This window comes from Scatophagus argus, chromosome 3 (assembly GCF_020382885.2).
Source record: "Scatophagus argus isolate fScaArg1 chromosome 3, fScaArg1.pri, whole genome shotgun sequence".
Taxonomy (NCBI): domain Eukaryota; kingdom Metazoa; phylum Chordata; class Actinopteri; family Scatophagidae; genus Scatophagus; species Scatophagus argus.
Genome location: NC_058495.1, coordinates 25,015,501 through 25,042,978, shown reverse-complemented (window position 1 = coordinate 25,042,978; position 27,478 = coordinate 25,015,501). Strand labels below are relative to the sequence as shown.

Here is a 27,478-nt window from a genome sequence, read left to right as displayed (position 1 = left end):
TAAAAATATTTGGCTGGACCAATATGGCCCCTGGGACTGTAGTTTGAGACCCTGCTGCAAAGTAATTGAGTATTGAATGTCTGTTGCAAAGAGGATGGCGAATGAATGAATGAGAGAGATTTCAGGCAGAAATTCTGACATTCCTTTCATTGTTTCGTGTGATAAAATTCACATTGCAATCATAAAAGAGCACTTAAAAAACGAAATGAAACGATTAAAATAATGATTATTGATGGACTGTGACTTTCAGGGTTTGGCGTGGTTGTGTAGGTGGTCCTGTTTGTTGTAAAGTATACAGCATGTAACCCACACAAAGCTGTGTCAGCTGACACGATGGTGAACTCTGATACGACAGCAGCGGCCTCGTGGAGACAGTTGCTGCGGAGACCGGCGCACGTCATCCTGTAGCGGTTGCCATGGCCTTCCTGACGTCAAAGCCCCTCGCAAGATGCTCAGGAAACCCCCTGGCGCCGTCGCCATGGATACTGGCGGGGGGAGGGGTGGGGTTTAGAGGAAGCGGAAGTGTCAGAGCAGGCGGAAGTGGTACTGCCCTGAATACTCTGAGCATCGAGCGGAGGACGGCTTGATTAACTCCCATCGTTCAGAGAATAAAATCGGGATTCCTATTACGCTTTAAATGTGAGTTCACTTGAATATAACTCGGTTATTGTGTTATATGCAAGATCAGGTGGTTATTTCAGGGGGAGCAGCAGCCCCAACCGTGGCCTCATTCCCTGCCTCTGCGGCGGAAGGGTGCCTATTGTGGTTACGGGTTGGGTGTGAGGATTTAGGCCGATACTTGTGGCCAAATGGCGAAAATTAACACGCGAAACACCTGCCGTGATGTTGCATGCGCTCGTCGTGCTGTCGAATGTGCTGCAGATTGTTGATTTTGAAGGCCTAGACTACGGTCGATTCCATGCTTGGTGCGCGGTGACCGTGTGGGGGGGAGAAGCGGCACCCAAGTTTGGCCATTTTGACAGCTTAGCAGCCGTGGCCAGGCCGTCGTAAGAGCAGCACAGACATTTTCAGCGGCTTGTGCTAAGTGCATGGCACGGTGGATAAAGCGAAGTTTATATTGAGCCGCTGCTGTAGCCGAGCAACCGCCATCTCTAACCTCTGTATTCACATGGCGGAGTGCCTGGCGATGTCTTTAGCTCGGCTCCGTCATGGCGTAGTGAAACGATATGGATGCTAACACACCCTCCGTATTTCCCGGGAGTTTCCCCTCAAATGCGACTGCATTTTAAAACGCGCTTGCTTTCGATATTTTTGAGCTGACACAGGACCTCCGTGAAACGGAATAAATGTCGTGCTTGACCTTCTTGCTATTTCATCTCCCAATTCGCTGTCTGCACATATTGGATCGCCATTCAGATTGAACTGGGTCAGGTCCCTTTAGCAGCTAAGCTAGCGGCCGTGCTGTGACGTTCGGTTAGCATGCTAGCTGGCGGTAATCTATCTCTCCATCTTAAAATTCCGCAGGGGAATGCGACAAGGAGGGCGTAGCTGTTAGCAGGCCGACTGAACGCCAAAGCACGATATTCATGGCCTGTAGGTTAGATTTTTTTTCAGCCCTCGTGTCAAGACGGTGCTTGGGGCGCTGGCTTTTGTTCAGTGTATCTCGGGCGGGTAGCTGTGGAAGACGGCGTTCCTCATTTTACTCGGTGCGCATAAGCCTGTTAACCTTAACAGCGAGCTAGGTGGTAGGACAAGAGAACAGCCAATGTTGAATATGTTGGTTTGCCACCGCTGTAGCTGACCGAAGCAGTCAAGTTCGATCAATCTTTACCGATATGCAGGTCGCTGCGGCGGTTGACGCTCCATTAATGTTCATGTAACTGTGTCCAATGCTAAATGCTACGCGAATTGCTAATATGTGCTAAAATGAAACAGACTAGTCCCGAAGACGTAACACGGTTGTCGAAATGACAGCACTGTAGGAATGCAACATCCGAGCTAAAGATTCAATTTCTGATGAACTTTTCTTTTAAGCGTCATTATTTTTCGGGTATTTATACTGTACATATTTCACTGTCTGCTCATTTTGTGGCCCATCAAATTAATTGGTCAGTTAAAAAAACGTGACTGGGAAGAACACGTCAACGACCAGGTTGCCATCACGTCAATAAAATTATGTATTTTTTGTAAATATAGTAATTTAGTTATTACAATGGTTACATAATGTGAACCTGAAACCATCTACAGACGAAAAGACAAAGTGATAATGATGAAAATACTACTACTGCCATTGTTTAGCTAATGTTAAATGTCAGCGCAGTGAAATCCAGTGAACCACGGCCACCCTAATAATGATCTCTCATTATAGTGGCCGTTTCAAAATTGTTTCCAAATAAAATAAAGCTTTCTTTTGTCTATTGTTGCATTATCGTAACGTTAAGAGTGTGACATATAGTGACCTTTGAAATTACACAGACAACAGCAACTGACCCGTGTTGCACCAAAATGTTAGTTGTTTTTTTTTTTAAATATTGCAATTTGTCAGAAGTACTGTTGACCAACTGTTTTCACCTCTTCCAGATAATGAAAAGAAACTGTCAGCACAGTAGGACTGCACCTTATGACCATTTTCAATAACAATCATCAGCTTATCATTTCCTTGATTATTTGATAATAGTGTCTGTAACATGTTACAAAATGTTGATAAAGGCCCAGAACAATTATTTTCAAAAGCCTAATTTGACAGACCCAAACAGTTTGTTTTTGGTGACAGAGTGATGCTGGGGATTTAGCCAGTACAAAACAGATTTCCCTTTTCTCAGACTGGTGGAGTTTGGAAGGACCTCTGGTTTCTTCTCAGTGGGTGTTGCGATAATGGAGGAAATAGGTGTCCGAGTTTCTAATGATCATAGACGCTAATGGTCTCACCATTTTGTTTTTCGGTAAACAAATGGAACTGCGCTCAGCATCGGCAGCCAATTGATTTTAAGGTTCAGCCTTTGAATTAGCACTGGAAATGTGCCATTGGTGTGCACCCAGCTGAGAGGCCAATAATTACTCTGCAGACCACAGGAGGTGCATAAGAGGATCAGATTTGATGACAAAGCTTTTGAATTTGTTCCCTACCACTTTTTCATTCAGAGGTGATGCCTGCACTCATGCTGTTGCTTCACACTTGACCATTTGGTTTGCAACACAGTATCATATTAGATAAATATAATAAATTATATTGAGAAATGTGGTTAAATTCAAGGCTTCATGTAATACTATGAAATATTTAACTACATTTAAGGTAAAATACATTTTTCATGCATGTTTTTTCAGTTTTAGATACTTTATTGATCCCGAGGGCAAGTCAATAATTTTTGCCTTTTGTCTTAAAGTGTGTACTGCATTTTTAGCGTATTTGTGCAGCTGAGTTTTTATCCTAAATGTGAATCTCCTTGATGATAACATAGAAAGTAAACACAAGGTAGTGTTTGTGAAGTCCTCTTTACAGAAATCTCTATTCTTCAGTATTTTTAATATTTATTAAAAACTAAAGGCTATATTTTGTTAGTTTGAAAGAGCAAAGTGTATTACATGTAGGTTTGTCATTAGCTATGAAAAACCATGTAATTATACATGTAATGTATGTAATTATAGTTATTTTGTTTCCAACACTAATTATCAAAAAGCAGCTGAAATTTTTACATATTCAGCTGCGGCCATAACAAGTAAATGAGAGTTGAATGGAAATAGATTTTTGTGCAATTAAGGCGTGGTCAAGTTGAACAATATAGACTTAATTCTCTATATGTGATTTTTTTTTTTTTTTTTTAAATCACAGTTTTAGTGTATCTTGATTTAATGTATTTCTTAGAATGTCAAGAAATTAATTGATAAAATAACCAGACACAGATTTCTGTTTTTGGCTAAATTCAGAGGATGTTTTAAGTCTGGCTGTAGTCTACAGGGCATTTCAAAACAGAGAAAAAAGTCGTTATTGTCATTATTGCGATTAAATAGATTGTGATGTTATTTTTGGCCAGATCGCCCAGCTCTATCTGGAACTAATTACTGATTTAGAATTTAATTGTCTGTAGCTCACCAACATGAACATTTAACCTGACTAAGAAGTGTTTCACATGGGGAAAGATTCCGCACAAACCATCTCTGCTACAGTTCAACCAACTCTTTTGAATTTCGTATGCAGCATTGCATTCCTCTGTGCCATCTGGTGGGCATTAAGGTAAATTTCATGACGTGTAACCACGTTTTTCCCAGGAAAAAAAAAAACCTCAAAATATAAAACTGATCATTTTGATATTGTAATGTCTATGCAAGACAAACTCACCGTCCATGTAAAAAGAGCACGAGTGAGGGTGGACTCAAAAAGGAAAAACTACTTGCCTTGTGTCTGCAAGAAGACGTGAGCAACTCTGAAACAATCTGTGAAGTGATGATGAAAAGAGAAGATGTTTTGACTATTGCAGAAACTCTGAATTTAGGAGATTTATTGCCCAGCAAGAGAATGATTCACACAAAGAGCCAACTCCACACAGGAGTGGCTTAAAACAAATATTGCTGTCCTGTAGTGGCTGTGTTTTACCTCAGTCTAATCAAGGAGGTTGTGGCAGGACTTGAAAATGTGCTGTGCACAGTTCCCATGAAACATAATACAGCTTGAGCAGTTTTGCAAAGAGCAATAAGGGGAAAAATAAGCTGATAGGGACAATTCCAGGTACTGTAAAAACTGCCAAATGTGAGTTCTAAATGTTGAGTTGAAGGGTTTGAATAAACTCCTAAAATACATTTGGTGTTAAAGCAGCCTGCCACTAATTTTTGGACTCCTTTGGAATTTATGATTGGTCGGTATGATGTTGCATTTTCAAAAGAAGTTCAAAAAGCCAAACCACAGACTTGTCCAGGTATTTATCACAGCTCACACCTGTTCTGCCCTTCGTAGGGAAACCCCACACTCACCCACCTCCTTCCTCAAGGAGGTCAGAGGTCAGGTAAGTTTCTGAGACACGCAAGAGGGTGGTGTTTGAATTTCCATCTGGTGGAAGGGTGTTCACTAACTAAGCATCTAAACTGGGAAGTCATTACACTGGTAGGAGGTGAGGGAAAGGGTAGATTGTGGTGTGGGTGCATTAACATTGTATTTTTCATGTGATTGTGCGTTGATTTATTCCTTAGCAGTTGATTGATAATTGAAAGGAATTAAACATGCAAATGTGGATGCTTACATTTGGTTAAAGCCAACTATGGAGAGTTTAGTGTGATGAGTAGATATAAAAGAGATGCAGGCGAGGCTGTGGCCTACTTAGACCTACAGATTCATCTGGAGTGTAGAAAGCCCTGGGGGGGATGAAGTAAAACTTGGAGCAGCCACTTTGCTGGAATTGAAATTTTTATTTATTTATTTATTTTATATATATGATGGATCTTTTATGGTAAATTTTGTTGCTGTTTTTGTATATGATATTTTCCATTTAGTTTAATTAACTTTTGCTTAACCGGTGCTTGTGGTTTAAAGATTAATTTAACAGTTTAGTATTAAATACACACAAGAAGGTAACACTAACAAGTCCAATACTCTATACCACACTTGTAGTTTTGCCTTTCCGTTGTTTCTTTCCCGTTCTTCACCATGGTTGACTCATAATATAGGTCCTCAGGTCTTGCACGCCCATACTTCTCACATTTGTCTTTTTATTGTTCTCTGTCGTATCCCTGTACATCTTTCTTTTTTGTCTGTTCCAGCTGGTAAATGGGGAGCCTAGTGCTTAAGTTCAAACACTAACACTGTCTTTGTATCCCTTGCTCTTCTCCCCACAGCCTAAAAATGGATAAGAACGACCTGGTGCAGAAAGCCAAGCTCGCAGAGCAGGCTGAGCGCTATGACGACATGGCGGCTGCCATGAAGGCCGTGACAGAGCAGGGCCTGGAGCTCAGCAATGAGGAGCGCAATCTGCTCTCTGTTGCTTACAAGAACGTGGTATGGCATCCACCTAATGGCTTTTGTTGTCTGAAAATGCTTGGAATGTAACTACACTCAACTCATGAATTTGTTCAGTTTACATAAAATTAAAATTTTATATTTTATTTCATAAAATTAAGCTGAAGAATATCATAATTCATGTCCTCATAATGGGAAAGAATAACTGTATGGACTCACATGAGTTGAGTGTTGAAAGCGCTGTGGTTAATGCTACTGTTCAGTTGGATTTAACAATATGGAACAATATTGAGAGGCTGCATGAATACAGTTTGATGACCAACATACATGTGGTGCAGAATGCCCACAGCAGAGCACATCTGCTATAATAAACTGAACTGATCTAGTTAATTAGTTCAATACCATTCAGTAACGTAACCTACTGTTCAAACCCTGCATAACCAGCTGCATTGTCACTTGGCAGCACTCAGTGTGCATAATCAAGTCACACACTACAAAGACAGATTCTGACTCGTTAAGATATCCCACTCTGCCCGGGCTAGGTGGTGCGTCACGTTTGTGCCCCATGTTTATTGGCTGTATCTCCACGGAGATGGAAACAATGGCAGACACAAGTAGATTGTTTCTAGACAGCACAGGTTGAAGCAACGATCCAGTTTAATGTTTCACTTTGAGTGAAGTCGTTATTCTGAGTTGGAAAACACTGTGAACGAGTAGACACAGGAGCAGAGGACAGGGTCTAGGTAGGATGGATAATCAAGGGACACTGAAGCTCTGGGTAAGTTAGGAAAGATCATATTTAGTTGCTGCTTGTCATCACAATAAATGTCACAAGAAGAAATTGACCATTGGGTGTTCGTGGACTAAAAAACAGACAGAAGAAGCACGGCAGCAGTCGAAGTGATGTGAAAATGTACCTTTTCACTCCCACTGTGCACCACATGTCGCCTGTTGATAAAATTAGATATTGTGATCCATTTGTAGCTCCATCGTGTGTATTAGCACAGTTTTGTATGCCAAACATTGCACCATGATATATTGTTACACCCATAATAAACACTTTGGGTAAATTTCAAGATAATTATTATTATTGTTATAACATTTGTGGCAGCTTGGAACATCTGAAGTTGGGCCTCTTCTTTCTCAAATAACTGCCAGATTTTTCTATGGAAACATTTCCTGTGGCAGTCTGGGGCAACCGCACATAAGGCTCAGGCTGCAGTGTTTGAGTGTAGGCTATAACTTATCCTGTCTTGGCTCATCACTTGCTAAAATGCCTTTTTTTAAGGCAATTGTGCCGTTGTACCATGAGGCAGAGATTTGTAAGACATTTTCAAAACGATCTGCTGTCCCCTGATGTTGGCTTATAGCATGTACAGTGACTGTTAAAAACCTTTAGTTTCTTTTTACCTTATGCCTATTCTGTCTCTTAGTGAGCTACTATAATTTTTGTGTTTGTCTTCAAGATTTTATATTCTGACTACAAAAGCAAACATTGTGTGAGAGCAGTCTGAGGTTTTCCAGCAGCACTGCTTCTCTATGAATCACTGAGATTTACTTATTTGCTATCTGCCAGCATTGAGCCTCTCAATACAGATGTTTCAAAGTCACCCAACCAGGAACGTGGTACAAGTCTGTCTGTGGGTATTTTAGTTAGGATAAAGGGCTTATAGCTTGAACCACTCTTATATCACATGATAAAGAAGCAGGCAGTGCATAAATGTATTCATTGAGTTTAATCAGGAATGTTTGTAATGATGGGAGAGAAAAAAAACTAAATGCAAGGGTCAAATTAAGTTGAACGCTGCCGTTCCTGAACTTTTTTGATTGATGGAAGCCATGATTTTGATTGTGCCAGTTTATGACCGAACTGTGACTCTGGGTCCCCCAAGGCTGTATACCGGAATGATGTTGCTACAGACAAAAATCCATCATAGTGGTCTTTAAGGTCCAAGGAGGTGCTTTAGTAGAGCACATTGATTTGGATATGGGGGGCACAACCTTTCAAAGTTTTTAGTTAGTTAGTGCACTGTCCTCTGACCAACTGGGGTTTCTTGTGAATTATTTCTTAAAGATCAAAGTGTCATGTCACAGCTTGTTCTAGCTCCCACCAAATTGCGCAAAATGACATAAATTTTCAAAATATGTGTTTTTAAAATATGTGTTACTTAAGCTGTTTATAAGATTTAGAATTGTATAAGTTGGGTTTTTTTTATGTCAGTTTTAATGGTTCTTTGGTTGGCGTTAGGTGGGGGCCCGTCGTTCATCCTGGCGCGTCATCTCCAGCATCGAGCAGAAGACGGAGGGGAACGAGAAGAAACAGCAGATGGCACGTGAATATCGTGTGAAGATCGAGTCTGAACTCCAAGAAATCTGCCAGGACGTGCTGGTAAGGAGATGGACGGGAGAGGGCAGGCAGGGAGCAGGGGGGGTGTGAAGATGGAGAGAGAGAGAGAGGAGACAAGATGGGTGGTGATGGTGGGCGGGAGGACTAAGAAGAGTGGGACAGAAGGTATAAGGAGGGAGCAGTGGAGGAAGAGGTGGGGATGGTGGAAGAAGGCTCACTGAAGCTGATCCCTCTTGGCTGAGCAAAGAATAACAGTCACATGGTGTTACTCGTGGAGACAGTAAAATGTTGCTAGCAGCAGCACTGGCGGCTGTTTAGACGTACCAAACAAAGCTTGCATTTTCCTCCGTTTTGTGCACTTGGGTTTCTTTGCTTCAGTTTTTGTATTCACTTGGTGCAGAGGGAAAAGAGTGCGTGATTAGAAAGGCTACGCTGCCCCTCAAGGCATGTGAAGTCCCCTATAGTTTGCTGGGGTGTCTGTGTGTGTGTGTGTGTGTGTGTGGGGGGGGGGGGGTGGGGGTGTCAACTGTCTGTTTGTACGTTGGAAAAATATATGGACTGTTTTTAAATAAATAATAGATATTATGAGCCAGTTTTTACTTTGGGAAATGCAGTGAGGAAAATGTTACTGGGAAGCAGAAAAGCGAGTTTAGGAAAGAGTATGTATATAAAACTCATAGCATTTGGTGGTTTGCTTCAGCCTCACTGGGTGACAAACTTTCTGTATTGCTTGATTGTCCTCCATCTTCCATTGCACAAATCCCTCTGTTTTCACCTCATTTATCAACCACATCACAATTTTTGGGCTTCCAAACAAAAATTACACTGGGTTGTATTTTGCAATAGCTAGGCCATGTAGCATTGAAGCCCACTAATGCAGTGGCTGAAGCCAGCTATGCAAGGTCATGCATGACTGGATGATGGCTAATTAACATACACACACCTCCTCCACCAACTGGGCAGGGGAATTTGTACCGGTGGTCTACAAGCGGTTGTTGACAGTGTTGCATGTGAATAATGTTACCAAAATAAGCATAACTCAAACAGCTTTAGATTCAGTCACAGGAACTCAAAGCATTTGTGTTTGATTCAGTTGTTTTGAACAGTTTATTGTCTGTTGCTCGAGTTAAGAGCATCGACTGAACCTCAGCTGAAGTACAGCTCAGTTGTGCCTGAACGTGACTCAACTTGAGTGAGCTGAAAGTCCCACTCAGCAGCTCAGTTTTGGAGCTCAAAGATGCTTCTGTAGAATCTGTGTTTTGGAAAACAGACATTTGTAGATTTTCAGCAGTTCAGATCTTTTATTTTATTGGGTCATCAGGAATAACCTCACAATGCCAGGTTCTCACTAGGTTAGAAAAGAAATTGCTCAAGGTCAAACCATACTCAATTTTTTTTGTGCCTGAGCAGACTTCTAATAATATCTTCAAGGTCAAACTGGAAGCCTCTGCAGTGATGTGGTGCTGTAGGAATGAAGGGAGGGAAGGCCGGGTGGAAACATGCTGTCCTTAAAGCAGCAGGAAGCTGCTTGGAAGGCAAAAGATTTGATGCATCTCCAGGACAAAAAAATATGTCAGTACTTTTGTCCTAGAGGATATAACCATTTCATTAGGTGAACAGCAAATTTGTTATCTTTGCCAAAATATATTTTTGTTCCATTTTGGAGAAATTGTTTGTAGCTTCTGCATTATGTGCTTATGTGCACAGTGTTTCATAATGTTTGAATATATGATGACAGTTCAATGAACATATTTAATATATTTGTTGACAAAATAACAAATGGAAGATGTAGATTGTAGTCTCAGTTCATAATGGTCACAGTTAAAAACTAACCAGCTTGTATGGTTGGCTTTATCCACTACAGACTTGATTTTGGGAGCAACCAGAAATGGGTGTTGCACTGCTAATCCGCCCCACGACCTGGTGCCGACTGCTGGATGGCAACAGGAGTGATGCTTGCGTTTGTCAGCTTTTGGTTGAGCGCACTGCAGTGGCTAACACGCCTACCAGCACAGCAGACCTCTGACTGCCTACTTTGTCATGATGAGTGAGCACTGCAGTGCTAACAGTAGAGAAAATATGTCTCTGAATCAGCTTGCCAAAAGGGATAGTTGTCTTCAAGTCAATATTATCAGATATTCTGGAAAATTAATTGTTAGTGGATTAAACAACCAGACAGGAATTTGTTTTTGCATAATCCAGTGAATAAGGGCTGACAAATAAAGGTGCTTGGAGACATTAACTGTGGCAAACTGGCATGAGTCAGCACTGCTCACTGATTTACAACATCGTCTACCATGCCAACAGTGGTTCCCTAACCTGTGGGTCAGTGCCGACAGAGAGAACCCTAAGCAGTTCCTGGGTATGTACTGCTCCTGTCACATTTTTTTAGGTGTCAAGTCAAGGGAGTCTGATGAACTAACATTGTTTTAAATTTAGATTTGGTTATTTTCAAGTTTTGCTTTTGTTGCTTTGCTTGCAGAATACAGAGCACTTATACCTCTTCAGCTTATAACAGATCTTCAGCTGAGGCTCTCATAGAGCTGCTCACAAATCCCATCCTCCTCTGTGGCCATCGCCTGTGATGAGGGGTCAGAGGTGGATGATGCTTCATTTTAATGGGTCACAATCCAATCCAGGGCTGAGAAGCACTGGTCCAAAACAACCGGAGATATCAGAGGCAGAGCCACCGCAGTATTACTTTGTCAAATCAGTGACAGATGATAAAGGTTGATGATCTCACCACAAGTGTTGTCATGTAACCAAACCCAAGTGTCTGTTATTTCTGGGATCCATCCATCCATCCATCCATCCATCCATCCGTCCATCACAAGTAGGCAGTGTTTTATTAAAATTACTCGGAAGTTAAAAGCATGAGACCTACAGGTGAAGGTAACGTTATGTTAGTTTAATAACCAGCTAGAATAACACTGTAGAAATACTGATCATGTCATTTCAGAGCCTTGAACATAAAATGATAGTGCCATGAAACATAACAGGCTTCAATTACAAAAACTGAAATGACCTATTTGTTTTCTTTGAATGGGGGCTGTATTCCCATTCTCCCCCCTGCATTGTTTAGAATAATATTTTTTCTAGTTGTCTGGTCAAACAAGGTGAACAAGCAGTTTTTATTTCCCACAAACAGCTTTTTTGCTAATAATCTGCTGCTCTGTTTGTCAGCCATACTGTAAAAGTTCATGTACAAGTCGTGACTTGCCAGTTAATCTGAATCCAGTGACGCTATGGAGAAGGCTTGGCTGTACTAGAAAAGAAGTGATCTGAACTAAACTGGAAATCAGAAGTGTTGTTACTTGTTCCATACAGCCACACTATGAGGCGAAGTGAAGAGAGACGTGGTATCATTTAAACAGGGGAGCGAACGGCACACATTTTCAGTCGGTCTCCAATTGGAGCATATTCATGGTGTTGCAGTCATGGTGTGGACATGAAAAGAAATGGGTCAAAGCATGGCTCCTTTGTGACCTCCACTCTGCTGGCCAAGCTGTGATTGGTCCCACACTGCAAGGGACTAGAGCGCACCAGAAGAATCTGGCCTTAATGTACGTCCAACTTCACATTAACTGGACTTGAATATTGGATTGTTGGTTTCAGAAAGGTACAGAAATGGTCGGGCCTTTAATCAAGAAAGGTTTGGGGGGAGAGGATTTCCAAAGCTATTGAACCATCTGACAAGGACTTCTGAGGAAGCATCCTGGCAGCCTAAATGTGCTTTAAGTGGCTGCCAGAAGACTGCCTTTTCTGTGGAGACTGAAACGCATCAATACTTTACCTCAGAACACACACGCACACACACACACTCTTAAAGGATGGGTCATTGACAGAATTTAAGGATATACTCAATTGCAAAGATGTATTAGTACAACAATGTGTAATCAAGTTATTCTCAAGTTATACTCTGTCATTGCTGAATAAATACAGAATCCTCAGGGTTGTTTTTTTACTCGTTTATAAACCCTTCTGTTTGTTTGTTTCAGAATCTGCTCAGCGATTTCCTCATTCCCAAAGCAACTCAGGCGGAGAGCAAGGTGTTCTACCTCAAAATGAAAGGAGACTACTACAGATACCTGTCAGAGGTGGCCTCTGGAGACTCAAAGAAGGGTGAGTATCAGGGTGTAGCTATTAAAAATCATAATCTTATTTCACTTTAATTCATCAGGGAAAGAAGCAGCTGGATATAGTTACAGGTACTCATCATTATTATTTAGGATACTCAGTCGAGCTCCAGTTGAGGTACAGTGCAGCAGAGCTCAGTGGGATTCAGCGTCCTGCTCATGGACAGCTGAGCAGAGTGGGTGGTTGGACCCAGTAAAGGGGGGGGGGTTTCCTGGCCCACCTAGTTAGTCAGTGTGTAACCAGGGTGTCCTCTTTATTGCGCAAACAAAAGTCAGTTGCTGTTTGCTGTTTCGCTCAGAGTAAATATTCCTTTTTAATAAACAGACCTTAGTAAACCTTTTCATCTCCTGCAGTAAACGAATCGTTTTATTGCTCAAAGCTGAATCTACTGATGCTGCGACAGAGTCTGTACCAACTGTCATCAGTGAAAGAATTCTCCAAAAATACCATGGAAATCTGGGACACAAGACTTGTTTCCTAAACCACATGTTGGACTTGATGGTGTTTTCTTAAAGCATCTGTAAATATTGTATTAAAATTGAGTTTAATTACTGTAAACTAAACTGAGAAGATGGTCCATCTATAGCTGCCTCCAATCAACATTTTATTGCCAAGACTGCTTTAAGGCACAAGCTGAGAGAAATGCAGCTTTTTATCATTTTTGCAGATGGTAGAGGAAATGAAGAACTGATTGAAAAGTATTTCTCGGCATGTTTCTCCCCTCCAGTAGAGAGACTGAGAGGGGTTAGAGGACACACGACACATGAGGCATGATGTGAGTCATGCACATTCGTCATACCAAGCTTTTACAAGTCGCTCACAGTGAGGCGGCTGTTATTTAAATATTAATTGTCACTAGGACTGAACAGTTTATCAAAATATTATTGAAATATGCCAAAGTGCAGTACCAAAATGGCAGAAGCTGTAATGTTTTGATCAATGCAAAATGGGTCACAACATACCATTTTGCAAATGAAGAATGATGTTCGGTACAGACCCAGCAAAAATCACATCATCATCACTTTTGCATATCGTTCAGCTGTGCTCGTCACACCTTTGAAAGGTCAGGCACAAATCAGAGAACCAATCATTTCATTATCCAGTTCTTTTGTTGTCTATTTTTATCCTTTTGCTGAAACCCCTGTTGTCAGTGGTGAGACAGACTCATCCAGTGTGTTGCCAAGAGACAGTAACTTATTAATGGTTTGTTGCCATGGTCATCAATCATCTGACTCGGATTGTCATGGCAATAAGCCAAAGCAGCCATTGTATAGGAAGTTGTCACTAGATGGTGACAAAGTTGGCGAAGGCCTGCTTGTTTCTGCTTTGTTTCCTGATGGCAGGTTGACTCTGACGTGCAGGTTGTCCTTAAGCAAAGCTTTTGTACAGTCAATTTGCATCTAACATTTAGGTAACACTGGGTCTGTTTTTGGATTGGATTTCTTTCTTTCTTCTTTTTTAGCCAGACTTAGCAACAGGCCTCTGTTGCAGGTCAGTCGGTCCATCACTTAAGTCCACAGTGAAGTATCTCAACAAATAATAGGACTCCAACTACCAATATGTGCTACAACAATTATTTTCATTATCATGTAGTCTGTCAATTATTATAATAATCGTTTATTCAATAAAATTTCAAAATGTGTAAAAAAAAAAAATGCTCATCAGTTTCTCAGAGATCAAGTTGCTTCTTTTGTCCACCCATCAGTTCTGAACCCAACAACACTTCATTTACCGTCAAAAACGATGAAGAAGAGCAGCAGATTCTTCCATTCCAGAAGCTAGAACAAGCAGATGGCATTTCTGCCTGAAAAATGACTCAACTAATCAATTAATCGACCAATCGTTGCAGTTCTCGATTGCGATGTAACTTTGTAAACATTCATGCTAATGTTAACCTTTAGCTCAAAGCTGCCACTGCCGCTGCAGACTCTTGTAGTTGGCTGCAGCTGTTAGAGGACAACATTCGCTGCATTTCAGTCGGTGGTGTCCTCTTGTGAAGACATCATGTAACGTGTCATGGAGATGCTCAGGGTCTCAGGGCGTAGCAAAATGAAAGTAACTTATGTTCCTCTTGGTCGAATAGACACGGTGGAGAACTCTCAGCAGGCTTACCAGGACGCCTTCAACATCAGCAAGAAGGACATGCAGCCAACACACCCCATCCGGCTGGGCCTGGCCCTCAACTTCTCCGTCTTCTACTACGAAATCCTCAACTCGCCTGAGCAGGCCTGCTCTCTGGCCAAGCAGGTGGGTGCATAGAAGTTCATTCATTCATGCTTGCTGAGTGCTGAATATGAATGTGTTATGGTAATACAGGTTATGGACAGGTGGTCCCTCCTCCACAGAGCAGTCAGCCAGTTGACAGTCAAGATGGAGTACTGTCTTAGCAGCTGCTGAGCTCCTGCTCCTGGCAGATCTGTAGTCCTCGGGCATCCGACTGCCGATTGTCATGAATTAAAGCCGTGAGACTCAGAAGTCCCCAGTGACTTGTGGCCTATTTGAAAAAGGCGTAGTTCGAACGTGCAGGCTCTCTCTAAGTGAAAGTGGACTGTTGCTGCCTGACAGAACCACTCGAGTCATGAGGAGTAACAAAAGTCAAGTACACTGAAATGAAAGCTCTAAACAGGAATCCTGAACAAACAACAAGGGTAATTTAATTATGGCTCAAAAAAGACAAAACACAAACGAGCACGCACAGAAATGAGACTTATTAATGAGACTTACTAATACTCCGCTTCTCCCCGCAGGCCTTCGACGAGGCGATCGCCGAGCTCGACACCTTGAACGAGGACTCGTACAAAGACAGCACGCTGATCATGCAGCTACTAAGGGACAACCTGACTGTGAGTAGATGAAGAAGCTTTTAAAGTGGTATCAGTCAAGAGTGAAGCCACTCAGACTTACTTGTACAAGCACGTTAGCAGAAACATTCAGAGCAAAACTGGAGTGAGAGACAGTAAGTGAAAATATCACCACAAAGCATCTGTTAGTGTCGGAGATTTTAACCCTCAAGTCTGAAACATGTTTCAAACCTTCCCACAGTCATGTTCATTTAGAATGTGAGAAATTTAACAAAATCGAAACATTTTGTCATCTTTCTGGTTTGTTTCACTGTCAGGAAACTTGTTTCGTGTAAAACTGCTGTGTAGATTCAAATCAAATTACATCAAGTCTGAGTTCTTATTGCCATGAAATCCCCTGGAAAGACGAAAACCAACATCATGTTGCCCTGCCTCTGAGCACCTTCTCATTTCCTGTCTGCGGCTCTCCGTTTCAGCTGCTCCTACTGAAGATGTAAATCTTTAAAATCAAAAAAAGAAAAAAAGTCTCAAATATAAAGTTTATTAAAGACGATGCTTTCTGGTAGATCGGTTCATTGTTGGTTTTGGTCTTTTCGTGGGACTTTTTAAGCGACTTAATTTTTGCTTGCTTTAGGATAAAGTGAATCACGTCAAAGTTGTCACGTTGTTCACAGCGGCAGGATGACCAAAAGAGATTTCTTCTCTTTTCTTGCAGCTGTGGACATCAGAAAACCAGGGTGACGAGGGCGAAACCGGCGATGGAGAGAACTAGAGCGCACTTCACTGTTAACCCATCCCCACTCTCTTCCTCCTCCTCCTCCTTTTATCTTTCTTCCTCTTTCTTCTCTTCTTCCTCTCTCCGTACACATAAACAGCCCGTTCATTCCCTCGTCCCACTTTTTCGAGCCCAGCCTCCCGACTTCCCTTCTGTATAACCAACAGCATGAATAGTACCTGACCTTCACGAACGAGGGAGGGGGAAACCAGAGAAACTACTCCATCACGATCCCTCCAGCCCTCCTCCAGCCCTCCCTTGATCTTGGCACTCCGAGGCAGGCCAGCAGACTAAACCCACTGGCCAGTCTAGTCTTATAGCACGCAGGGAGGGTTTTTAATCTGAAACCCCAAATTAAATTAACGTCTTTCAGAGCCTACATTCCCCCATTTTTTATTTTTTTTTTTATTTAACCCTCCTCATTTAATCTTCACCATTCCTTCCGTTCTTCCCTCGTTCCTCTTCCCTCCTTCCTAACATCTCAGTACGTTCTCTCACCCTCCTCTCTCTAGCGAGTTAATGCACTTATATAGTTGTCCATCCCTTCTGTTTTGGCTTTTCTTAGTGTACTGGCAAATGGCTGGTTTTATTCCACTTTAAACAAAACAAAAGATAATTAAACTGTCCGTTTATTTTCAACAAACACTGTGATGTTTAGTTTTTCCTCCACCCGCCACCAGATCCTCATTCGATGGCAAAAAAAAGAAAAACAAAAAAACAATATTCAGCTGGGAGTTTGGACATCAGTGCAATTCTGCTGAGGTTTATACAGAAGGGTCCTCCTACAAGGCTGTATTGTGACACTGACAAATCTAAAAGCAAAAGCGTTTTACCTGCTGTGTAATCAAACACTTACAGTTTTTATTGTTTTTAACTCTGACGCCGAGTTTTATTTGACACCATTCTGCACATTTCCAGTTCGGAGCTAAAAAAACTGATTTGACACGTTATTAAAAATGAAAACATTCCATCTCAATGTTTAAGAAAATTTTGGACCTTGTCACAACAAACGGGACCTGCCTGCTTCCTCGGCCCCACTTCCTGTCCAGGTGCTGTCGACCGGCTGTCCCTAAACGTGTTCCCTCAACATGTTCCATTTCGCGATTGCTTTTCTCTCTTTCTGTGTGTGTGGATAACAAATCAAACTCTCCTTTCCGGTTTTTGAAAACTGTAAAATTGTAAAACATTTTTAGAGCTTAACTGTAAATCTGTCTTTTGGAAAACAAAACGGTTTGTTGATGTTGTTCGTTAACACCTGCTTGCAATGAAAACCTTAAAGCCGTTACAGTCAGCTGCTGTTTTATGCTTTGGCATTTTGTTTGGTACTTCCTCCCCTCCCTCCCCCCTCTTTATGCCCCTTAACTGCTTGTACTGACTAAAGACTAGGAAAAAAATGCATGCCATCACCATGTAAATGTACTGCAAACATCGAGTGGGGAGTTTTGTGCTCTGTGGATGGACACTTAAACTTCCTGCTTCCTCATCTCCCAATTATGAACAGCAGTTGTGGCAGCAATGTTGATCTTTAATCTTGATTGGCTGACTGCTTTGAAAACAAAAGTTGAGCCACAAAAGTTAATTGTTGGCCTTGAAAACGACCTAAAAAAAAACTAAAATCGAGTTTCTGGAGCTTTGAACTACGACTTTAGACTTTGAGTAACAACTGCAAGAAACCAACCCCAACAATTCAGGTCAAACCCAGCTGACTTGCTCAGCTGTTAAATTTCAAATTGGAAAAAAGACAAGGAAGTCGTGATTTTTTAAGTGTCACCGCAGGCAGGTGCTTTGCAGGAGTCAAATCTCCCAGCAGCCAATCAGCCAATAATCCGTTTGTGGAAACGAGAACCTGTAGTTTGGATCACGGCTAAAGTTTTCAGACTAGAGTTCGTAAACGCACCTCTCCAGTCGACCTCTTAGTTCTCTGTCGACCTTTCGGCTGCATTTTGGAAACACTCAGCAGTCAACGGTACCTTTTCCCAGCTCACGTTCAGGTCTGATCTTTCACAGGACATTCAATTGAACTGGCAAAAATTAGGCTCCATGTTGGTTTCTCTAAATGGCAAAATGCTATTTTGTTCAAATGCAGTTCAAATCCCCAACCTCTTTTTGGTCCCAGATTTTAAGAAATATCAGCTGACCAGAATGCAGTACTGAGAGTGTGACTGAAGGCCCTCTTTGTCTTCAAAAAATAATAGATAGTCGAGTAAAAAATTCTTCCCTCTCCACTCAGTGTCACAATAACCTTGTCATTAACCATCTCGACATTCCACTCTGTAGGTGTAGAAAAGTCATGTGTCTCAATGTTTTGGGGTTTTTTTTTCCATTTGCTGAGGACAAATGTTTTCATGCACTGAAGTTTAAAAGGTAAAAAAAAAATCCTCCCTGCCGCTCTTTTTCTCGTTAGCTGAACAAAAAGGCAGTTATTCTACGCTTTCTAAGGAAAAAAATGATCCCATGCAGTAGTGAATGTGGCACCGAGCCTGTCTGTATATCTGGTATCTCAAATCATTTTGTTTTTACTGACCAGTATTCTGCTTAAAATAAAAAGGAAAAAAAATTACCCCTAAAAAAAAAAAAAAACAACAAAAAAAAAGGTTTGCTTCTGTGACGGTTTTATTGCTTAGCGCCATGTGGTTGTGAAAATTTAGACTTAGCTTAAGAACACCAATAAAAACAAGAAAATGACCAAAAAAAATCCCTTCAGCACCTTCCCCTCTCACCTGGTTATTGACGTAATACTAGATTTGTGTATGTCTTTTAAAAAAACAAATAAAAAAAATCCAACTCTAGTTTCACCTTACGTGTTATAAACGGGACAAAATGTAAAAGACAATTTAAAATGAAATAAAGGTTTTATCAGTTCAGAATCAGGCCTGTTCTGTTTATTGTCACCTCTAGCCTGTTAATGCCTCATGGAGTTTCCTGATTTGAAGACGCGTGGCAACCTGGAAGTGCCGAAAGAACAGAAAACGATACCTGAAAACACAACAGATGTGTCGATGAGTTTTCCAAAAGGCCTCACACCTCCTTCCCAGTGTGAACAGAAATGCAAATGTTCAGCAGGATAAGAGAAGACCGTCGTGTTCTTCATAATTTCCAAACTGCTTCGTGCAAATACGGCAGGATGCAAATTTTTATTCTCAGTTGGTTTTCACGGAAGGAAGACGGCTCTGTGCTCTTAACGGTTGTTCCTTTCGTTTTCGGGATAAGACATGGGTTGAACGCCGTTTTATTTATTTATTTATTTATTTTAATAACCCATTCCACCAGGGGGCAATCAAGGTGTTTTCACTTTTGGGGGGGAAAACTTGATGCTGAGACTCGACTGTAGTACTGTTTAGACTGAATCAGACTCACTACTTTCTAGTCTCTATGCTAAGCTAAGTTAGCATCGTGTTAACCAAACAGACACGAGTGTTACTGATCCTCTCTTCTACCACCAGAAGGCAAATGAACACATTTCACAAAATTTAAACCTTTTGTTTCCAAGATGTTAAAAAAGGACTGTTTACTTCAGGTGTGTTTATTTGCAGTTCAAACAGAAGTGAGTTGACAAAAACAAACGATCAGATTCCATGAGCGTGAGGCTGCGGTCGCGCTGTGCAGCTTCTTGGCTTGACTGTGCGAACACGAAGACGTCGAGCTGTATTTTACAGTCGTTCCTTGTGTTAAACGCATGTGAAGGTGTGATTTTGCGCATTGTAGTTATTCTAATCCAGAGGAGCAGATGGAAAATGAAGACAGGCACTTCAGGCAAGATGGAGACTTTCCAAGCTACAGCAAGATGATTGATTTCACAACAGTACAAAGAAACAAAGGAAACATGATCAGGCATTGAGACGGCACTTTGTTCAGGATGACCCGTTTGAGGACAGTTTGACTTGGTTCGTGTAATTTGCCTTTCAAATGGAGGAAACAAAAGCAAACTGATGCTATGATCCTAAAAGATGTAAGCAAACAGAAGTCTTCAGCGTAGTGACGGATACAATTCAGATGTGAAACGAGGCTGAAAAGATGAGGAGAAAACATCACGCTGTATGGAACAGGTTCTGGACATGAGTACTTGTGACCAAAGCTTCAAGACTTGACGTCAAGTCTGAAGTCTACACTACAACTGAGGAAACGCCAAAATCAACCAGGAAAAGCAGAGGAAATGTGGATTCATGTATATCATGCTATACTGCCACTCATAGGGGTTGTTGTTAACTGTAACACACCATTGACATGGAAAACGTGGGAGTCTCATGATAACCTCTTGAGTCTCTTCCATATGATGTGAACACGGCAAAACACAAACTCCAAGCCTCAGAAAACCAAACATGAGATAAATAAAACTACCTGAGTGACAAACATTATGTGAATAATGGCTGTTAACTTTAACTCTGATCCAGAATAAACTGTTACCATCACCAGTGTTTACACAGCCAGGCTGCCTTCAATACATACTTATACTTCCTTCTAATTTTAACAGTCGGAGTGGAGCTGCGACGATTACTGCATTTACCTCGCCCTCCGTTAAACGAGCCACAACAACAGGCTGAATGTCTTTCACGCCATCCCATTTCCATTTGCTTCACTGTAATGCAAATCAGGTGTGTGGGTTTCTCTTACCTGCCAAGGTGAGCGGCAGATGTTTGACATTTTACAGAACAATTAAGTAGTTGGAAGCAATCACTAGCTGCAGCTCTAATCAGGAGTATTTTTTATAGTACAAGAACAGCAAATTCCAGCCTCCAACAAATTAACAAGTTTTAGTGTCCGACAGGAGCTCCAACTGCCGAACTTCACTTTGCCAAAAGGTGATGGTAAAAGCTTATTCTTGGTTAGAATTATGACGCGTTGCATCTGTTAAACATCCATAAATACTCAGTGGCTTAAAACTGACGGGTGACAATAAAACTGGTGAAGCACCAACGTTCTTGCCGACACGCCATCAGTTCTCGCCAACCTGTGCTGCGTTTTCCACAAGCGTCTCGAGACCGAGCTCGTGTTTGCTGCGAGGCGAGTAAACGGGTCAAACACGCGGTCAGTGCGAAGGAGCTTTTGGTAAACACAGGGTCAGTCTTTGAGTTAAAGCGGTCCAATCGTGTCACTGCTCAGCCCTTAGCTCTTCTGAGAACACGGCGAGACTCGTCTTCCCTCCTTTCTGCAGGCAGCGCAGTGACACATCCTGGTGTGTCATCACTTCTTCTTCTGCACCTCCTGCAGCAGCTTCAGGGCGGCCGTGTTCTTTGGTTCCACTTTGAGCAGGTTGTTCAGGTCGTCCACACAGGCTTTGGTGTCCTGCAGCGAGAGAGTGACAGTGAATCAGCAGGTTGAGGGTGTTTGTACCACGTGTGCTCTTTATTCACCCCTGAAGAAGACTTAAAACGATTAGTCAGCTGTGGGTCCCTGAGTAATTTATCTTCTTCACGCGGATCAGGGTCGTGCTTTACGATTCATTCTCCGATAAAATCAGAAGTAAAGGTTCACATTAATGAATAACACTATTACGGGAAAATCCACCTGCTTTAGTGCGTTCATGGCTCGACCCTCCTGTGCTGTGCCATGCATCTGTGGACTGGTGGTTTGCTGTTTCAAACCACCAGTCCACAGACGCATTTACTGCAGATAAACGCTGAATTTATACCCTCATTAAATCACTACTGAGACGCGTGCGTTAACAAAGATGTTTTTTCCTGAGCCAGATACAAAAAACACGAGTGTTAAAATCAGGTGGAAATTGGCTTCACTTTCTGTGTCTACTGACTGAAACATGACGCAGCACAAAGGTCATCGCAGACGGGGTTCTTTTTCTTTCTTTTCTTGACGCAACTCAAACCTCCAAACACTGAGTCAGCGGTTTAACTGTAAAAGCTGCGAGTGCTGACTTCAGCATTTCCCTCGTGTGTGTGTGTGTGTGTGTGCAACACCAAGCAGGAGCCAGAGGAAACATCGCCAATCAATCGGGAAACTGGAAATCCTCCAGACAGACACTTCTGAACCTTAACGTCTGATCGCGCCGTGCTCACCTTGAGCTCCTTGTGAGCCTGCGCCCTCCTGTAGAGAGCCTTGATGTTGCTGCTGTCGATCATCAGAGCCTCGTCGCAGTCTCGGACAGCATCTCTGTACTGCTTCACTGACAGGTAACACAGCGCCCTGAGAACACGAACACACACTGAATCAGAGGGCTCGTGGAAAGGAAATTCGACAGAAAAATCCTTCTCTCTGTTTTGACTGTTCACCCAAAAAACTCAGTTATTATGCAAAGTGACTGGTACAGTCATAACAATGTACAAACATTTTGGAGTAAATAAGATATGATCCTGTGTGAACACTGCCCTGGTCACCTTTGGGAAGGTTTTAATCTGAATGGATTCGTTGCATAAACAATACGTTCAGCTGCTACACGATTGTCTAAAAACTTTAACAGAATTTTCACCCTGAAAGTAAACACTGCATATTTATTTTAAATTAGATTGTTTTTAAATCCACTGTTTAATTATTGCAGTTACCTAACTCTGACACATTTATGTCCACAGGACATTCTGATTGGCTGGCAGATGTTGGTTAAAATGTTAAAAAAAGCACAACTCAAACGCATGTCCGATCAACAGCTTCACCGTCATTCTTCAGGCCATCAAAAGGGATCAGAGTGTGGATGTATGATCAGAGGTGTGACGCACCGGTTGGTGTAGGTCGTGACCTCGGTGGGGTTGTGTTTCAGACTCTGGCTGTACTTCTCTATGGCCTTCTTGTGCTCTCCTTTCTTCACCAGGGCGTTGCCTTCTTCCTTCAGGACTTGGCCTTTCTTTATGTCCGCATCGCTGGGAGCTGACGAGAGGAGAAACAAACCCCAAACGAAGGCGAAAGGGAAGACAGAAGGAGAAAATAAAGGTCAAAGTGGGCGTGGATTTACACCTGAATGTGCCTTTAAAACTATGATGCTCCTAAATACACACACAAGAAACCAGCTTATTGAGAGAAATCAGAGAACATGTTGACGTGCAGCCTGCCATCAAAAATAATTCTGGTTAGTAATCAATTAAAATTCACAATTTCTCCCCCCCTGCGTGGAAAAGGTAAATCATACCAGGTTTGTCTGCTGGTCTGCTGCCGTTCTGCTGTGGCGTCGGGTTTGGCTGTGCAGCTTTCTGTGCTAGCTTCTCTCTAACAGACAGAGGAACGGTGGGGATGGGAGGAAGCTTTTCTCTCCATGACAGGCCGTCTGCCTCTGTGAGCGCCTTCGTCATCCTGAGAAAAGAAAAGGCAAAAACATGGTGAAATTAATGAAAAGGGGTAAAGAATGAAAAAATAGACACTTCGACACATTGTTCAGCCCTTTCAAGTGTATTTAAAGATGCCTGGAAACATACAACATCCTGTGAGCTTTCAGTTTTCATCATCTATCGTTTAGTCGGCATATAAAATCTGGACGCACGACCAACACAGTTTACATCTCTGTATCTTCTCTGATATTTTCATCAGAGCGGAGGACATACACCATCAGCACTCCGCCAGGCTACAAACCTGTTGGTGCCGTCGTGAGCAGCCGTTATGTTGGAGTCGACCTGCAGGGCCGTCTTGTAGTCTACGTAAGCGGGCCTGTAACGCTCCAAAGCTTCGTAGGCAGCAGCGCGGCGCAGCAGAGACTTGACGTTGAACGGCAACAACTCCAGCGACCTGGGAGGCAAAATACGGACGCTTTACAGGTCGGTTAACACTCTCTTTCACGTTAGCTTGTTAGGAAGACTGAGCTTTCATTAAGCACAAAAGTCAGAACAATGAAAACGTAGCAGAATGACAGACTCCCAGTACCCTGGTGTAAAATGATTTTTAAAAGGAAACCTACAAATTACAGATGAAAGCACTCACACGTTGCAGTCTTTCACACATTCTGCACAGTTGCCGTCTTTCAGGTAACTTGCTGCACGGTTTGAGTGCAAAATGGCCAACTCCTCGGGGTTCTTTTTACCTGGAGAGGAGTTAAAGGTCTTTATGAGGAACGTTTATGCAAACTTAATGTAATGTAGTCAAAAATCATTCAGATATGTCCATTCAGAAGACAATTCAGCCCTTTTCACACAGATTGTTCAACATCGCTGTCAGCCCTGTTACTGTTTCCTTCACCGGCTCAGAGGTGGGAACGACAAATTATTTAAAAAACAAATTAAAGCTGAACAACATTTTCAGTTTTTCCATGTGTTACTTCATGAAAAATACATTTGAGCGCATGGTTCTACCAGCAGACAAACCGGTGTGGTAGCCACTTTTTAAAACACTGTGACGTGATCTGACTGGCACTGACACGCTGTCAGTTTAAATTCATTTGTAATTATCGTGCACATACGGCCTTTTCTTTAACGCCACGGTTCATCGGCCTAGCACCTCCTGTACAAGTGCTGTGGCTCCAGGCACTGTTCAGGTGGATATGAAAAATTACTGAAGGCTTGTTCCGCTGTGTGATTGATGAAACTTCTGTGCTGCTCTCAGGGTAATCAGACACGGTTTACCATTATTATACTCATTATTTTTAGAAGTGCACTGTACGAATCCACAGGTCATATCATAGTAACACTTACCGGACTTCTCCAGCTCTTTGATTGCCTGGCTGTAAAGACTGGTGGCCTCTCCATACTGGCCCTTCTTGAAACATTCGTTTCCAGCTTGTTTCAGCTCCAGCCAGGACTTTGACTTTTGCTTCTGAGGCATTTCTTCTTCTTAACTGGTATCTGAAAGGATAAAGCACCGGTTACCTGGTAACAAAAACTGGTGACAATGCCAAACAGATGGAGAGATTTCCCAGAGGAAACTTAGTATACCTCGTCTACACTAAAGACGAGACGCATGTCACGCTGCCTCTACGTGAAGAGAGAGGAGCAGTTTTAAATAACTAGAAAGTGTCCACAATCTGCTTTTCAGGCAAAGCGTAGAGATTGTGGTATTTAATGATTCTCACTTCCGTTTCCAAACTTCACATTACCTCACTGACTCGCAGATCTGTGCTACCTAAACACACCCCGAGCTCTGCTCACTGGGCCCATTACTTCACCTTCTTCTTCCTCGGATGATGTATTATAAATAATGCAAGGTGAGTTGCAGCTAGCAGCATGAAGAACATCACAAAGTAGATTGTGGACCATGACTAAGATTAAATAAATTCTAATTTTGTTTGTTTTGGCCAGTAGACACCTGAATATATGTCCTTCACTGCTGAGATGTCTTTTCACTGTATGTAGACTGTTTTTTAGGTGCAATAAACATGTTTGAGTATGTTTTGTTCTTTAAAAAAACCCTAGCTACCTGCTTCATGATGTGGCAAAGTGCATTAGCTGCCATGTTACCGACAGGCCACAGGTTATGTACAGACGGAAATGTTGTGCAATGAGGTACACAATGAACCTACACCTGCTCAACCAAATCAACAACCTGGATTCCTGATCCACCTCGGGTCCATTTAACAGTCAGATTATTAGGTACCCCTGGCTAAAGGCTGCATGATTTTTAGAATACTGTACTTTGTGCCACTGACAGTTTTTTAATATTTAAACTGCATTAGTTTTATCAAGATGAACCCAAAAAAACTCGCAGCTGTCAGTATAACACAGCGACTTAATTTGTATCGACCAATGTGGATCCATATTACTCACCAGCATTAGTACTGGATCAATTTAATCCTAGTTTACCTTCACACTGTACCGCCTGCTTATCCAAAACATGTTGCCGTAACTAACTAGCTGTGTAGCAGCCTGGATGCTAATAGCTGCTAAAGCGCACTATCTTTTTTGGCAGTTAGCCGAAACTTGCACTAAAGGCTCACTTTAAGAGCAGGTACACCTGAACTATGCCTCCAAGTTGTCTTTGGTTTTAACTACCTTCACTATTGCACTCTTTTGTTGATTGCCGGCAACTGCTAAGTTAGCCTGCTAGCTAAGAGGCGTTCGAGTGCCGTTTTACTTAGCAAGCTAACCACACCGTCACCGGTAGCTACGCTAAGAACGTGAAGCTCACACTTCTTACCGGCTGCCGGTTCTAAGAAATGGCGACGCAGTAAGGATGTCCTCCTCTTCACAACAAAAAAATGACGAGACTGAAACGACTTCTGGTACCTAAAACTATCTGTACCCCCTTGTGTACGTTATAAATACTGACATTACTATACTTGTTTTCTCCTGGTGGTTCAGTCCCACGCGGCTTCCCTCAGCCCGGTGCGGAGTTCACGTACGGTTGGAGCTAACGTAGGGAACTTGCCAGCTTGCTCTCGTAACTTCTTTGCTTGCTGAGGGGTGCGGAGGGGGATTCACATGGAAGGGCTGCAGTGCTGTATCGGTTTCGCTTCTTTGTCGCGCTGCGTTCACATGCTTCGGGAATTGTATAACTTAGGTGATTGAGCGCAGTGCTCCCTCTGGTGACCACATTGAATAACCCATCTCTGATGAGAGAGACGGCAGTGCTCTGTGGTGAAGGAATTATTTACGGCCTTTAGTTAAAAGACAAGAATTCACTGCAAAAAAAGACAATTTATTGACTCATACACATATAATCCCTCTCAGTCATGATTTATGACCAACTTGGTGAGTGTGGCGGAGCTCTCTCCCTTTATGTTTAAGAAGTCCAGCCTTCCTCGGGAGCCGCTAATCCACCTCTACAGAATAAGGAATTACTTTTCAGATTAAAGTCTGTAAATTAGCCATAGTTGTCAGAGAAATGAGGTGACACAAATATACTATTGTATTTCCCAGTGCACTTGGGAGGAAATTTAAATTATTGTACCTTTACTTGAGTGCAGGCCTTAGATAAATGTGCAAAGTAGTTATCAGAATTTTTAATAGTCCGTGCTGCAAATTGGCAAAAATAAACAAAACACACTTTATTCTTTATGACTTAGCCTGCTGGTTGGTGTTTTTAAAACTCAATAACAAGAACACGATACTGGAAGAAGTAGTGAGTCCCACTATTTCCCATATCTTTGAACGTCTCACTGCAGGAAGCGTTGCTCAGTTGCTCAGTTTCTATTTTAGAGAAGCGCAAGGTGACGCAAATCTCGGGTTGTTACAGTTTGTTCTTTCCGATCTAAAACAAAAACCTTCCGTTTTCGTCAGCTTTTATTTATTTAGGAATTGATTAATCTTCTCTCCTGATCTTTTATGTCTTTTATTAAATTGGGGAAAGTGTCTGACTGTAGTAAAACTGAATTTCTTGTTAGTTTGGTCTATAATCTGCATGTATGCTACTGTTGTCCTTTGCTGTGTTATTAAAGGTTTCTTTAAGGCATGGGATAAGATTGCGTCCCAGGTTCAGTCATCTGTTAATAATTTTACTTTTCGACGTTTTAGTACAGAAAGTGTCGGAAACCCATGAGTAAAACAGTCATTATGTTGCTTATGGGTGGAATTATAGGGAAACTAAATCATTCCCCTTTTTTACTGGGGACCACCTGGAATCCCCTCAAGTACCACTGGGGGTCCCCGGACCTCATATTTAGAATCACTGCTGCAATGGACCCCTACTTCGTGTAAAGTCCTGACTTCTGT

General features: G+C 42.1%; 2 protein-coding genes across 6 annotated transcripts; one reads left to right on the top strand and one right to left on the bottom strand.

Annotated features, from left to right (window-relative positions):
• The first annotated feature begins 482 nt into the window (after positions 1-482).
• ywhaba (tyrosine 3-monooxygenase/tryptophan 5-monooxygenase activation protein, beta polypeptide a) lies at positions 483-18,832 on the top strand. Of its 2 annotated transcripts, XM_046385001.1 has the most exons (8): positions 532-639; positions 4,910-4,958; positions 5,785-5,944; positions 8,154-8,294; positions 12,251-12,374; positions 14,473-14,636; positions 15,137-15,232; positions 15,906-18,832. In XM_046385001.1, the coding sequence occupies exons 3-8, from the start codon at positions 5,792-5,794 to the stop codon at positions 15,960-15,962; spliced, it is 735 nt and encodes a 244-aa protein (XP_046240957.1). In that variant the 5' UTR covers positions 532-639; positions 4,910-4,958; positions 5,785-5,791; the 3' UTR covers positions 15,963-18,832. The 2 variants fall into 2 exon arrangements, with proteins under 2 accessions (XP_046240956.1, XP_046240957.1); XM_046385000.1 differs by lacking the exon at positions 4,910-4,958 and having other exon boundaries at positions 483-639.
• A 640-nt stretch (positions 18,833-19,472) lies between these two features.
• tomm34 (translocase of outer mitochondrial membrane 34) lies at positions 19,473-26,304 on the bottom strand. 4 transcript variants are annotated; one of them, XM_046384996.1, is made up of 8 exons: positions 25,965-26,304; positions 24,527-24,676; positions 23,820-23,919; positions 23,475-23,627; positions 23,038-23,198; positions 22,631-22,778; positions 21,977-22,103; positions 19,473-21,248 (listed from the first exon to the last, which is right to left on the bottom strand). In XM_046384996.1, the coding sequence occupies exons 2-8, from the start codon at positions 24,654-24,656 to the stop codon at positions 21,147-21,149; spliced, it is 921 nt and encodes a 306-aa protein (XP_046240952.1). In that variant the 5' UTR covers positions 24,657-24,676; positions 25,965-26,304; the 3' UTR covers positions 19,473-21,146. The 4 variants fall into 4 exon arrangements, with proteins under 4 accessions (XP_046240952.1, XP_046240953.1, XP_046240954.1 ...); XM_046384997.1 differs by having other exon boundaries at positions 26,097-26,304; XM_046384998.1 differs by having other exon boundaries at positions 26,107-26,304.
• Positions 26,305-27,478: the final 1,174 nt, after the last annotated feature.

Excerpts from the sequence above, each read along its gene's own strand:
- ywhaba (XM_046385000.1), top strand. The coding sequence starts at position 5,792 with ATGGATAAGAACGACCTGGTGCAGAAAGCCAAGCTCGCAGAGCAGGCT. Across the intron at positions 8,295-12,250 it reads AAATCTGCCAGGACGTGCTG|AATCTGCTCAGCGATTTCCT; the intron begins GTAAGGAGATGG and ends TGTTTGTTTCAG. Across the intron at positions 15,233-15,905 it reads TACTAAGGGACAACCTGACT|CTGTGGACATCAGAAAACCA; the intron begins GTGAGTAGATGA and ends CTTTTCTTGCAG.
- tomm34 (XM_046384996.1), bottom strand. The coding sequence starts at position 24,656 with ATGCCTCAGAAGCAAAAGTCAAAGTCCTGGCTGGAGCTGAAACAAGCT. Across the intron at positions 23,920-24,526 it reads CAAAGAGCTGGAGAAGTCCG|GTAAAAAGAACCCCGAGGAG; the intron begins GTAAGTGTTACT and ends ACTCCTCTCCAG. Across the intron at positions 23,628-23,819 it reads TGTGTGAAAGACTGCAACGT|GTCGCTGGAGTTGTTGCCGT; the intron begins GTGAGTGCTTTC and ends TTTGCCTCCCAG.